This window comes from Aulonocara stuartgranti (genome assembly GCF_965226115.1).
Source record: "Aulonocara stuartgranti genome assembly, chromosome: 6".
Lineage (NCBI taxonomy): Eukaryota > Metazoa > Chordata > Actinopteri > Cichliformes > Cichlidae > Aulonocara > Aulonocara stuartgranti.
Window position 1 is genome coordinate 25,030,537 of NC_138944.1, and position 14,187 is coordinate 25,044,723.

At 41.6% G+C, this 14,187-nt stretch overlaps 1 protein-coding gene across 3 annotated transcripts in view; it reads left to right on the forward strand.

Annotated features, from left to right (window-relative positions):
* The window catches only part of cntln (centlein, centrosomal protein), a 93,148-nt gene that overhangs the window by 17,878 nt on the left and 61,083 nt on the right, over positions 1-14,187 (forward strand). For 2 of the 3 annotated variants that reach the window (XM_082536834.1, XM_082536835.1), the window contains exons 10-12: positions 5,498-5,632; positions 11,028-11,147; positions 13,830-13,951. In XM_082536834.1, the coding sequence (XP_082392960.1) occupies positions 5,498-5,632; positions 11,028-11,147; positions 13,830-13,951 (377 nt within the window). The remainder of the gene's footprint in view (positions 1-5,497; positions 5,633-11,027; positions 11,148-13,829; positions 13,952-14,187) is intronic. The other variant, XM_082536836.1, reaches the window with a different exon arrangement.

Genomic DNA, 14,187 nt, shown 5'->3' on the forward strand with positions numbered 1-14,187 from the left:
TTATGTGGGCAGTCATTCAAAGCAGTGGTTACTCTCTCATCAACATTGGAAAGAGAAAATTAGGCATTCACATTCAATCCAGAAAAGTTTGGTCTAAATATAATGGGAAGAAGCACCTGTGTCTTTTGAAATGTTTACTGAAACTTTTTTTAATGGCCTATTTAAAAAAACAACAACAAAAAAAAAAAACATTTATACAAGGTTTGTGTTTTTTTTTCTTTTTGTTTGCTTTGGTTTGTCTCATTATCTCAATAGGACAACAATAATGTTAACATAACACCTGTGTTTTTTCTTTAAACTATGTCTATAGACATTTGAATGCCGCTTTAATATAATGATACATGAAATGCAGTAAGGTCTCATACTAAGCCTGAAGCACAGAAATAACATTTAGAGACATGACCGAGCCTTCCCCCCCCTGTTTTTTTTTTAATATACTGAATGAACCCCACACGTTGCATCTCCCTTATCTTGCTGAGATCATTTTTTAACATCTGCTCCTGGGTTTTTATTAATGTTGGCTAATTTAAACGCTTTTAGATGTGTAATTAAAGTGCTAGTGAGACGCTCACACGTGCATAAATTTATACACCCACCGTTTTTGTCAGGTCACCTTTGGCTTTGGTGAGGCATTTCTTTTGATCATCATCATCATTAATGGCAGTCATCGGCTGAAAAGGGTGAAAACATAATGCCACGAAGAAATATGAAATCAGCTTTCAGCTAGAAGTTGAATAGACACTCAAAAAGGCATGAGGATGAGTTTAGTATGTTGTCCAGCTTGTCTCAGTATTGTAATTTTTATTTCTGTATTTTTAAGCACTTTGCAGACCTTGGATTTTTAATTTCTTAGATTTTGTAGTTCTCTGTAAAATAACACAAGGATTAAGGAATGTTAACTATGTTGCACCACATAAGAAGTGTTTTGCAATATATTGTCAATATTTAAGTCAATTAAATATTGACAATATATTGCATTTCCCAAATGAAAGATGGTAAACTGAACTAAAGGTAACTGAATTGTGGTGATGTGAAAAATGGCTGATAGCAGGGTAAAGCAAATCAAAAAGCAGGTTTATAAAGTGGTGCAAACATCTCCATGTCAGGCTGTAGATGGCATGACGTCCTGATCTTCTAGCTTTACATTGCATTTTAAAATTAACGCAATAAAGAAATGTGTAAGTGAGTATCAAAACTACTGTATAATGATAGCATTGCTATTGTGGGGAAGGTATCACGGTAGTACCAAATTGCTACGATATTGCTAACCCTAATAAGCATGAAATTAAGTTCAATTAAAATAAGGAGAGAGGAAATAAGTTCATATATGAATTTAGCTTTGAATGTTCATCATTGTACTTTGTGAAAATGTGATTGAAGGCACAGGCCTTGTTTTCATTCATGCTACAGTCACAATGAGGAAAACGGTGACTGGAGACCATATTGCAACCAAAGTTATTGCAACCAAAGTTATTGCAACCATGTGCAATGAACTTGCAATCTTGTTGCCTTCGAAATGGTTGCTTCGAGGCAGACACTAGGTCTATCACCACTTGCAGTCAGTTGGAGTCTTCAAAGCGATTTTGGTGCAAGAGACAATGAGACAGAATCAGCCTGCTAAACGGAGTCAAGTGGGCAATTATATGCAATCTGTGACAAAATAGTGATTAATTGGGATTAAATCTGTGAATATATGTCTACTTTATTACTTTACTTTAACTACTTAGAACAGCCTCAGCTTATGGGCAACCAGTTGGTCACCGCAACAACTTTCAATCAGTCTAAGACAGCAAAAACAATTCACTGCTTTCACCGAGCAACCACCGATTTTTTCCTAGGCGCAAGGAGTCTCTGTCCTATTTTTGCTCTAGTGTGACTGAGCCATTAAGACGAATGCCCTTCCTTTAACTAAACTCGCAGGACCTACTTTAAAGTATATTAATCTTTATTGTAAACACGTGGCTGTATTCACACGTTTCTTTTTTCATTTGAATTCCATTAATGCTTAAAATGCATTTTTTTGTCAGTGACTAATGTTATGTGTGCTGATTGTATTATCACTAAATAGTATTACCTACATGAGTTTGAGTTTTGGGTGTGTATTAGTAGTAAATATTGTTGTCAACATGTGTGTGTGTGTGCGTGTGAGTGGGTGGGTGAGTGTTTGGAGCTGGCCCACGTCCAGGGCCAGAGACATACTAATGACATAGATGCCAGTGGTGTGTTTTACAAGCTCAACTGCTCTCATTAGATGAGAAACTCTGTGTAGCACAGCTCGCCTCATTAATGAAGCACAGCCATGTGCCGCTGCAGAGACATACACTCACTCGTTCTAGCACATACACCCGGGTCAAACAGACTGTGTGGGAGGACTCAGGGCTGGGTACACACTCCGAAAACATACACGCACCTACTTCCTACTCACTGTGTGCCGTCCTTCTATTAAGTCCCCCTCCACTGCGCTGCCAGTTAAAACACACACTCATCCATCTATGCACAAAGACACATGCTCTTTGAAGACTCACCATCTTGAATACAAAGTGCACCAGGCCTGAGAGTGCACTGCTTAAAGTCCTCACTTCTCAGGCCTATCCAATCACTTTCACATATGCTGTCGTTCCATTCATTCTATTCGAATGCGATTGTGTGAGCATGCGTTTGTGTATCCATGCAGTGAGTGGCTTTGGGTGTGTGCGTGTGGGTGGGGAGCCCCTCCTGATTATAGCTACTCCATAATTAACAGTGATCAGATTTGTTTTGTGGCATAAATGGTGCATGTGTAGAACATTAGGCCTGGCAAGTCTCATTTCACATTCAGCTCAAGGGCTCGGCAGCAGACGGGTCACGAGCTTCAGGGAGCACAATCACAAGCCTCGCTCCATATGGTCCTGCCTGCCGCATCCTCACATGTGAGGGCCGCCAGTGCCAGACAAGTTCCCCCAAGAACCTAATCGTGTTCAGTAATTACCAAGACCGGCTTTTCTCTCTCTTTTTTTCCTCCTCCCCTCCCTCCCTCAGCCTCCTCCCAATCTCTTGCTCTTTTTATTTATTTTTTTCACCACACCTGCATGCTCTCTTCTCCTCTGTCAATCTCATGCTCCCGTGCCGTCTCTTGGTTTACTCTAAGCTACGTGTAATCTGTTTGTCTTTTTTTTTCCGTTTATATATATATTGTTGCTCTTTTAACGGCTTCCCGGCTTTCCTGTTTTCCGCTGGATGAAAATCAGGAGGGCGATGAGAGAGAATTCGCGAGGAAGAAAAGTCAGACGCTCCCGCATCAGTTAATTTCTAAATTGCTTTATGTGGCTGATGCCGAAAAACGCACTCCATCCTCCTGCCTGCCTGGAAATTATAAATAATTGTAACAGATGCGCCAATATGGCCGGCCTCCAATAAACGAGGCCCCAGATAATTTGACCAACCCCCTTTGACAGGCCAATTTAATAAAACATGAACAAAATCTTCCTCACTAATAATTTATCATCCCCTCTCCTCCCCTTTGGTTAAAGTTGATTACCCTGGCAGTTAACAAGGTCACGCCCAGATGCCAGGTTTCTGATAATGCAATCAGGACTTGTTGGAAAAAAGGTGATGACATCCTGTGTGGTTTTCTTCACAACTTGGCCTCCCAGTACAACATGGTGGTGAAGGCCTTTGTTTGTCAAAGAGCTTCAATTTGATGTGTTGAGTCAAAGTGTTGTTGATAGCAGCAGGTGAAGCTTTTCTTTTCTCTTTAGTTTCACACTTTTTCTTATTAGCGATTTAAGAAAAGGCGTGAATATGTGCAGGTGATACAGTCAAGAGGTATGTGGATGAGTTTTTGAACTATAAAAGGGCTTGTCTGACTTGATAAAAACTGCCTATACAGCACGTGGCCTTTTGGCAGTGGATTAAAAGTCATGCTGTCCTTAAAGCTATAATATCTTTGCACAAAAACGCACACTCAGCATAACAACACAACAGTAGCTTAAGCGTAGAGATTAAAGTTTGAGTGACATGGGCAGTTTGAAGGTGACAGTTGTTGCCCTGTACATACAGAAACCCCCTCTGGTTAGTCTTGATTGTGTTAGTATTTTGTCCCAAAGTGTCTCATTATACACTTTTTTCCGAAATAGTGGAGCTGCTGGTTAATTATCTCTTGACTAGATGAGATATCTGGGTGTTGACTGCAGTGAGCTAAAGTTGCCATTCTTTTTAACTACATGGTGGACAAACTGTTATCACATTTGTAACGCAATGCAGTACATGACTGCTGCAAGTACACAAAGAAGATTAAAGATTTAAAACATTATTTTAAAAAAGTATTTTTTACAGTGGAAAGAATTAAAGGCAGACTGTATTCTGCTTTGGTTAAGCTTAAGCAAACTTTAAACTGAATTAAGCAATAAAAAAATACATTAGCCTGATATTGGTTCATTAATAGCTTGCTGTTAATTTAAAGAGAACATATCCATTTTATTAGGTACACCTTGCTAGTATGTGTTAGATCCTCTTTATCCTTCAGAACTGCCTTAATTCTTTATGGCATTAATTGTATAAGGTGCTGATATTTTGATATTTGTCTGAAACTTTGGTCCATATTGACATGGGAGCATCACACAGTTGCTGCACATCTTTGATGTGAATCTCCCGTTCCACCACATCCCACTACTAGCCTGAAACATTGATACAAGGCAGGATGGATCGATGCTTTGATGTTACTTATGCGGAGGTCTGGCCCTACCATCCCAGTGTCACAGTAGAAATCAAGACCCATCAGACCAGACAATGTTTTTCCAATCTTCTATTGACAGTTTTGCGGAGCCCGTGCGAGTGGTAATCTGAGTTTTCTGTTCTCAGCTGACACAAGTTGGACCCAGTGTGGTATCCCATTTCCTTCAAGGTTTGTCATGTTGTACATTCAGAGCTGCTCTTCTGTATACCTTGGTTGTAATCCAATCGATAAGGTGGTTAATTAATTTGCCTTCTTATAAACTTGAAGTAGTCTTTCTGTTCTTCTCTAGTGTTTTTGCCCAGATAACTCCTGCGTAGTGGATATGTTCTCATTTTTGGATGGTTTTCTCTAAGACCTAGAGATGGTTGAGCAGCCAAATCCCCATAGATCATCAGATTCTGAAATACTCAAACTAGCATGTCTGCCACCTTGTGACATTCAAAGTCACTTATATCACCTTTCTTCTTCATTCTGATGTTCGGTTAGAACTTCAGCATGTTGTCTTGAGTACGTCTACATGCCTGATTGAATTGAGCTGCTACCATGTAATGGGCTGATTAGATATTTGCATTGACAAGCAAATATGGTTAAGTGGGTGTGTTTGTTACAGCTGAAATACTCAACTTTGAGGAATAACATGGATAATATTTTTAAATTTCCGGACATAAGCATGACAAAATAACAGCTGTCACCAAACCAAGGCTCTGTTTTCCATCAGCCTATCTTAGTCGTCTCTTTTCAGCCTTTCAAGCACCAACATATGCGCCATCTCTTTTCTCACAGGCGTTGGCGTCAGAGCAGGTTGATGCGGTAGCCCAGAAGTCTAGCCCTGACCAGGCCTCTACTCGAGGTTCATGTCCCAGGCCAGAGGATAGTACTTTCCATCAGAGATCTGCCAGTTCCATTAGAAGACAACAGGTAGGTCAGAACATGCTTCTGGTAATTATGTCAAAGCCAACACGTGGATGAGCAGCTAACATACCCTCACTTATCCATTACTGTTTTGTTCAGATTAGATCAAAGCCACAGAGAAGGGATATAAAGGAAACTGTCTTTCTAGAATCATATGATTTATCAGACCCAGCCCCTGCCAACCTTTGTCCTGAACTTCCCAACACACACACACAGATGCCCCTCCTACTGTGACCAAGCCGGCGTGTGCTGCTGGTTTCACGCATGCCTTGGGCTCAGGCACTGGCTAATTTATCGCTTCAGCAGTACATTATGAACAAGAAAGAAGCTTTTGATCTTCTCAGTATCCAACTCATAAGTTTGGCAGGACATGTTTCTAGATGGCCTCACTCACTCTAAAGCTGGCCTGAAGACACGTTGTTTGATTTAAGCCGCTGTCCTCATTGTATCTTAAATCGAAGCGCTTCTGTTCTGGCAGTCTATTTGTGTAATGTAATTATACCGTGCAAAATAAATAAATAGTATTGACATTTGATGAGCTTCCTTTATGCTTGCCTTAGGGCACACAACTCACAAACACATAATTGGTGTACTATCCACCTATAATTCATTATCATAAACATGCGCCAATGTTGATCCTGCTGCTGATATCCAAAATCAGTGTGTAAATACTTTTTTTTTGATATTCTATTATACTGACTAATAACGTGAATCATAATGAGATCTACTGAATGGAAATCGGGGCATTTGTCATCAGTTTCAGTAAACGTCAGCTTGGCTTTTCATTTATTATAAATGCAATCCTGCCTGTCACTGCCTCTGACCACACATTTACTGTGTGTTATACATACGTTTACAAATGAGATTTTAATGCAGGCACATGATCATATTAGAGCTGCCGCGCCAACATTTACAGAAACAGATGTCAGATGAAAGATGGAGAGCTTTGAATTGAACTAACTCCTTTAAATGAAATAAAGTTATTATTTAACTGAATGAAATTTAAGATTGATGCGTTTTATTTTCTGAGTGGCGACTACAAAGTGGCATCTTTAAAGTGGCATTCTTTCACATAGCACAGTGGCACGTTCACGTCTCTCAGCTAGTAGCTATAAGAACTCCGGTTATTACTTTAAAACATGTAAACTTCATAAAACATGTCCAGCCTTTCTGTAAATCTTGAATAATTTCTAGAAGCACGATGATGGTCCAAAAAAACTATAAACTTTTTATGCCTCATTACGATTCATACCACTCCATTTAAACTGGAATAACAAACTGGAAGGTCAGCAGCTGATGAGACGAGTCTTCTGTTCAGCATACTGTTTCCCCCTTGGAATCAGATTTCTGCTATTTTACTCAATGCCCACAGTGAAGTGGGATTATTGGCTGCGTCTATAAACAGTGCAGAGTGGTGCATGTCCGACTGTGTTGGGTGCATGCAGTAAGTGTTATAATGATGTTAGCCATTAAAAAACAAACAAACAAAAAAACTATGTCTCAAGGAACTTGAGAGACTTGGTGTGTGTGTGTGTGTGTGTGTGTGTGTGTGTGTGTGTGTGTGTGTGTGTGTGTGTGTGTGTTGTGTGTGTGTGTGTGTGTGTGTGTGTGTGTGTGTGTGTGTGTGTCACATGATTTGAGTGAAGAAAGTTTACTTTGATGTGGAAAATTAGATTTGAAAGACCTCATGAAAAATTGTATTTTCAAGTTCCAGACTGTTTAGAGTTTTTATTAGAAACAACACTGTGAATTGCTAACATTATACAGAGTGGACCATTTTTCAGCATGATTTACTTCAAGTTTGAGCTCAAACTTGAGCATTTGTTTTTAAAGTTTGCTTAGTAACAGTGCTCATTTGTATGTATAGTCATCAGGGAACGTGAACACATTTAATTACTCTCCAGATGCACTCATAACAGGCTAGTGCAATCATAAAGAAACCCATTGAGGACAGTGACTCAGTGTCTCTGTCAGATAGAAAGTGGAGGAGAGGTGAAGGGAGGCGGGCACTCAGTGAAATGATTCTTTCCTCTGCTGATTCCTCAGTAAATCCGGTTTTTAAGTTACAGACCTTTTCCCTCATTTCCTTCTTACTATGTGCCCTCTGTCCCTCCTTCTGCGTTGCACTCTCATGTTTACAAAGCCATTACAGGGTGTTATACACAGGTCAGGCCATGACCACCAGACAGCTGCCGAGCTGAGGTAAATGTCGAGGACAGCCTTCTGTGTCTCGTGTTCTCTGCTTTTTATCCTTCAGGCCTGTCTTGTGGAACATTAACATCAATGCCGCAACACAGAGCTTCCCACACAAATAAAGGGCATTCATGCGTCTTCGGGTCCAGCAGCAGTCAGGCGTCCAACTGGACCAGAGAGAACATCTGCACCAAAATGTCAGTCATTAGTCAGTGTCACCATTTTATTAATTTACCGTGGACTTTAGACAAGCACGCAGTTTGTCTCACGTGGTTCTCACCTTCATTAATAATTACTGTGATCAGGTTAAGTAGTAAATATCATTCACAATTTATATTTCTACCTGAAACCCAGTTTAGAGTTTGTCTGCAGTATGTCATGCACTTTATAATTGCTCATCTTTACTTTTAGGTTTAGGACTTCGAGTTGGTTTGGATTCCCCTTTTGGAATCTGTGTTTCCCCCTTGTACAGACAAACTAAGCCAGTTGGCCTGCCACTCATCAGGAATATGCAGATCAATCTGCTAATTAGTTGCATAGAGTCATTAAGGCTGAGTTAGAACACATGGTTGGCACCCATGCAGGCATGTTAGCAAAACCTGGCCGCCAGGTCACTGGAGTCAACTGTAGCCTCAGAGCACATTTCCCAGCACACGTACATCGTGTATATATTAATGTCACAAGCAGATGTTCTGTTTTAAATACACATTCTGTGATGTTAAAACTAAAGGAAATGTGTTATACAGTAACTAATTAAGTGACAAATGCGTTTTTTAAGTTACAATAAAAAAAGTCTTAATGTCTAATCCCTTTCTTTTAAACATGTCAATTAGCATTTTGCAGCAGTTGCTATTCACTGAACAATATCTGCTGTCTGTTAGTGTCCTTCTAAATAGGTGAAGTTCGCCCTCATGTGAATGATTTGAGTTGCAGACCCATACACAAGGGATTCATGAGGAGCAATGCAAAGAAAGCAGAGTCCATTGTTTTCATGTATTCCATGTTGCCATGTAACAACATTAGTATTAGTATTTAGTATTTATTTATTTATTGTCATTGTCAAGAACAATGAAATTGCGTTTGGGGCTTCCATACAACCCAAAAAAAAGAAGAAAATAATAAATACCCCTTAAAACCCAAGTGTACATATTTAACCCAGTGTGACTCCAATGCAATAAGACAATCCTTAGCAATAATGTTCGTAGAAATTCAGACAAAGACCTGAGAAACATGACAAAATACAACAATGCAACCCATTCAATATTATTGTACTGTGAGATATGATATCAGATATGATAGTTATCTATTTAAGAAAGAGGGGGGGGGGGGGGGGGGAAGAGAATAAAGATATGATGCACCAATGCAGACCAGTTCATTGCTATTAAGAAGTTGGATATGGTTATTGTCCGTGAGAGGGGGGCAGAGAGTTCAGGAGCCTCACAGCCTGTGGATACAGGCTGTTGGCCAGTCTGGATGTTCTGGCCTGTATAGACCTGTACCTTCTCCCTGAGGGCAGCAGATGGAAAAGGTGGCGCGCAGGGTGATGTTGGTCCCGCAGGATACTGTGCACCCTCCTCAGACAGCGAGTGGGGAAGATATTACTGATGTGTTATGAATTATCATGCAAAAATATTTTTTTCACTCACTTTTGAGAGTGGAGAGTTTTCAGGCAATGTTATTTTAAAGTTTGCCAAGCTGCTTTGTGAGCACATGTACAAGTTGCGCTATTTGTTGTGCTGACAGAGTAAGGTGTGATTTGGCTTCTGCAGGGAATCTTTGACATATCCTACGTAAATGACTGACGTTGTTGCCTGCATTTATGTTTGAAACAAATAAAATGTCAGGACTTTTTAAAAACAGCCGTCAGAATGTACCATGTCCCTCCTGGAATTTGCTGACATTTTTGAGTCCTTATATTGATGCTATGTTTATTATTCCTCAGACTGAGACGATTGTTGATCTCTTGCTGATATATTCAAAAACTGCTGCGATAAAGTAGTCAGGAATGCACAGGAGGAATCAATGGTACGGAACAGGCCAATCACAGTAGCTGCGCGCTGCGTCAAGATGACTTGTAGTTACAATTCTAAGGAGGTTACACCAGGAGGGTGTGGGTTTCAGCGGGAGTTTGCAGTTTCCCACTGAAGCATAAATCCCCACCGGTCAAGCACCAAGATGTGTTTGGTTCCCCCAGTGCTTGATTAGTGTATGATTTTGCTTAGGACACTAGGGCATGAGATATTTTCTTGTTTCAGCCGTAACAACAGGTGTTGCAATATCAGAAAAGGCTGAAATCTTAATGACTTTAATAGGCAAGAGAGCTTGTCAACAGCAATCAAAATACATATTTTTTGGATGGTGGGGGGTTAGGCTTAACTGATCTGCTATCCTCTCATTAACCTCATCACTTTAGCACCACCTCCTCCTCCTGTACTGCTCATCTTTCTCTACCCAAGGACTGTTGTGCATTTAGTCGCATTGCATATTTTAGCCTGCCATCTGGTCAGCCCTGCCCGGCGCTACAGGAGGGCCTCCTATCCTTTCATATTCATATTCCACTAGCATATTGTTCCCACCGCTTTTCTACAGCGCAGCCCCAGCAATTCTCCATTTCTTTATTTATTTCTACAGAAGAGGCTGGCAAGCAAACTGCACCCCCCCTCCTAATCGGCGGCTCTTCCAGTTGTCCTATCAAGTGTAACCTGGAGGCCCCTAGCAGAGCAATTAGAGCGGCCTCCCTGACCACCTCTTGTAATGAAGCCCAGCACATTCTGGAATCTATAGCCCCTTTAGTCTCCCCTAATGGGACATCATTATTGTCAAAGAAACAATGTAAATGGAAATGAACATACTCATTAGCCAGTCGCAGGGAGAAACCTTTGCTGCTCTCAGCTTGCAACTCCTGCTTCCAAACACACACACACACAAGAGTGAACCTCCTCCCTTCAGCTTCTGTGGACTGCTGCTCGAGCTTGCTTTATTCCTCTGGCAGCGTGTTTGTTTTTGTCTGCATATGTGTGTACCAAGAAAGACAATGCTCATGTTTTACTCAAGGTGAGAGGGGAGTGGAGTGAACATAGATAATTCCATTATTGGCATTCACTCAGTGTTTCTACAGATGTTAATTGCTGCATGTGTTTGTGCCTGTCTGTGTAAATGAAGTCTGTTCAAGCTCCCACCCCAGTGCTTCTTTGCTTACCCTTCCCAGGGTGCACCAGTGCAGCGGTCCAGGTCCCTGTCTCCAGCTGGCAGCGTCGGGTTCGGAAGTGAGAGGAGAAAAGAGGCAGAAGAGAGGATTCGAGACCTCGAGGAGCTGCTGCAATTGAAGGTAATTACTTGCCAATGTATACAAATAAATATAATGTCTTAATCGTTTCCACCCCTCTTAGAACAGTTTATTTATCCCCAAGTTTAGAGTACAGTTCTCACTCTGATTCCTTATGGTCGAACTTTATTTTATTAGTCTTTTTTTGCATCTTTTGTCTGTGTATCCCTGCATGACAGTGTTTCTCAAAGTGACATTGAACTACCCGAAGGAGTGGTTTGCTTCAAAAAGCACATTTGTTGTTGCTATATTTTGGTGACATCTGTTAGTATCAGTTTGAAGGAGCTGCTTGTTGCTGTGGCCACTAGCTTAGATATGATTGCTGCTATCAGCTACTGGTTTATATAGAGGTCTGCAAGAGAGTAACAGTGGTTCAATTGCAGTACTGCTGCCACTGCCTCCTCCGTGACCTTCTCTTACGGTGTCTTTCACACATACATACGTACATGGGTGCACACACAAGCAGAGTGTGCGTAGGCAGTGAAGCAGCAGGAGAGAAGCCGCTCTGGTGAAAGCGGATGCAGCCATTTTTCTTTCTTTTTTTTTTTATCCTTAAACGAATCAGCTTTATTGGTCTTTTAACCTTCACGTGCTCTGTGATGTTCTTCTCAGACTATTCTTCGTCCTCGTGTTGTTTTCAGTGTCTCCAACTGGCTGCAAGCAAAAGAAAAAAAGTTAATTTTCACCCCCGTGTTGCACTTTCCCCTAAAGCTCACTGCCTTTAAAAAACAAATCTCTCTATCTTTGCAGCTGACCAACGAGTGAGTGATTATCCAAAGGTCATCTCCCTTTGAACACAATCCCAGGAACGCATTAGGCACCATTTCCTTGTCAGATCTGAAGTGTCTGAATTACATCACTGGCAGACACCTCGACAGTAATGCTCAACATAGATTCAGACAACACGCATGACTGTCTTAGTTAATAGTGCCATTTACTTGTCTGCTGTTTGAGGGGCATTTAGCAAAGGTATGCACAGAAAAACGTGACTACATTAATGAGGGCATTTGTTCAAGGCATGATTTAGTGGTTTTTGTCCTTTGCTTGTTTCTGGAAATAAGCAAAATGCCCTCTATCAGTTGCACTTGAGACCTTACCTTCAGCCTCTTACTGTGCAGTACTTTGCTTGGTTCAGTTCGCTGCTGTGCAGTTTTCCAGTCCTTTCCAACAGAATGCTTTTCAAATTGGGTACGGCAGCCATACCATTGACATGTTGACCTTAGCTGCGAACAAACAAACAATTCTTTTAATAACGCCCTCCTTTTTTTCTACTTCACACTTTGAAGTAAAAAGTAGCTGTTGCTGTGTAATTATTTTTCAGCTTGAGAACGTCCACACATGTGTTCACTGACTGAGTGGGGGTGTATTGATCGGTGGGCAAGGGTCTGTGGCCTGATGACCAGAGCTGGTCTGCCCAGGGGGAAGCTCTATAAGGAGCCTGGGAAGCCATGATGTGGCTAATGCCCTGCCACTTGCACCATCCCACCCCCCCGCCGCCCCTCCATCAGTCAGCCACAACTCCTCTGTGTCCCCCCTCAGCCTCTACTTCCACCAGTTAACACTGCTCTGGTCTGGCCCCTTTCATTAAAGCCCTGTTTTTGAGAGGTCGGGGGCTGCTCGAAAGGGCTGACGATGTCTTGCAGATGTCCTCAGTGAATAATCCACACTAGGGAAAATCCATACTTGTCACATCGGCAGTGTGGATGTGCAGTGCGCGTGTGTGCACACACATTGTGTGTCCAGCGCATATTTGTGTGCGCTCTCTCTCTGTTCTCTTTGTCCTTGTTAATAATAACAGGGCCGAGGGCTCGCATTTCCCTCTCTGCAGGGTAGCCGTGTCATATCAGCAGTAAACAAGCTCCTTCCCTTCAGAAAGCACTCGACAACTCTCCCTAGCCTTGGCCACTCAAGCAGAAACCTGTCCTGCACCCTTCCTTTCACTTTTCCTTTTCCTCCCTCTCTCTCTCTCTCTCTCTCTCTCTCTCTCTCTCTCTCTCTCTCTCTCTCTCTCTCTCTCTCTCTCTCTCGTACTAATTTCTCAGTTCTCTTTCTCTTTTCTCTACTTCTCTCTGTCTCTTTTTCCTTACCCTCTTTCCACCTCTGTTTGTCCTGCCTGTTGAAAGAATTTTTTCCATTGCTCTCCCTGTTAAGGTCAATGTGATGAGGGAGGAGGGATGCCCCTGACAAGAAAAATCTATATGTTGTCTTCTCTTAACTCCTTCTTTAAAGCAGGAGCCCAATCTCATTCTGTTTTAATAGCTGTCAACAGCAACAAACCCACCACTACAACCCCATATCACAACACACGGTTGTCATCAGTTGGTAACTCCAGTGAGTTTGTTTCTTTGCTGGTTAACGTGAGCGTGTGTGAGTGTGCAGGCCTGTTTAGTGTACAGTGGCACCAGCGACTTGTCATGTAAACGCCTCATTTTAATGATGCCTCAGTTGACCAGAAGGAGTGGAAGCATTTGTTTGGGAGAAACAAGGAAAGTGGAATGAATCTTGACCGGCTGCTTTCTGTTAGGCTGAGATGTTTCAGCTGCAAAGCAGCTTAAATATGTTGGTTTCTTATATTTCATGCCCAGTATGGGCTGTATCAGTGCAATTGCGGCAAATTCCCTTCTTCTGTTAACTTTGATTTGAGTTACCCAACTCACGACGGAATGTTGCCATTGTGCTTTACAGATGGAGGAAAATGAAGAGCTGAGGAGAGCTCACGATAAACGTCGTGAACGCCTGCGTTTGATTCAGACCAACTACAAGGCAGTCAGAGATCAGCTGAAAGAGATGGAGAAATCAAATGGCATGTGAGTACACACTTTACTGTCTAACATTTCATAATAAACTCTTATCTCACAGGAAATTATGACTGCAAATGAATGGTGAAAGATCAAAATATACAGAACCCACATCTTCATAAAATAAAACCTGTGCATACACAAAGCAACTGGGATAACCTCCAGTTTCACTACGCAGCAGTGAGTGAGAGACACTTCAAAGCATATAACTCGCCTTGCCTTATGTTAAAAGCCCTGTGAAACAC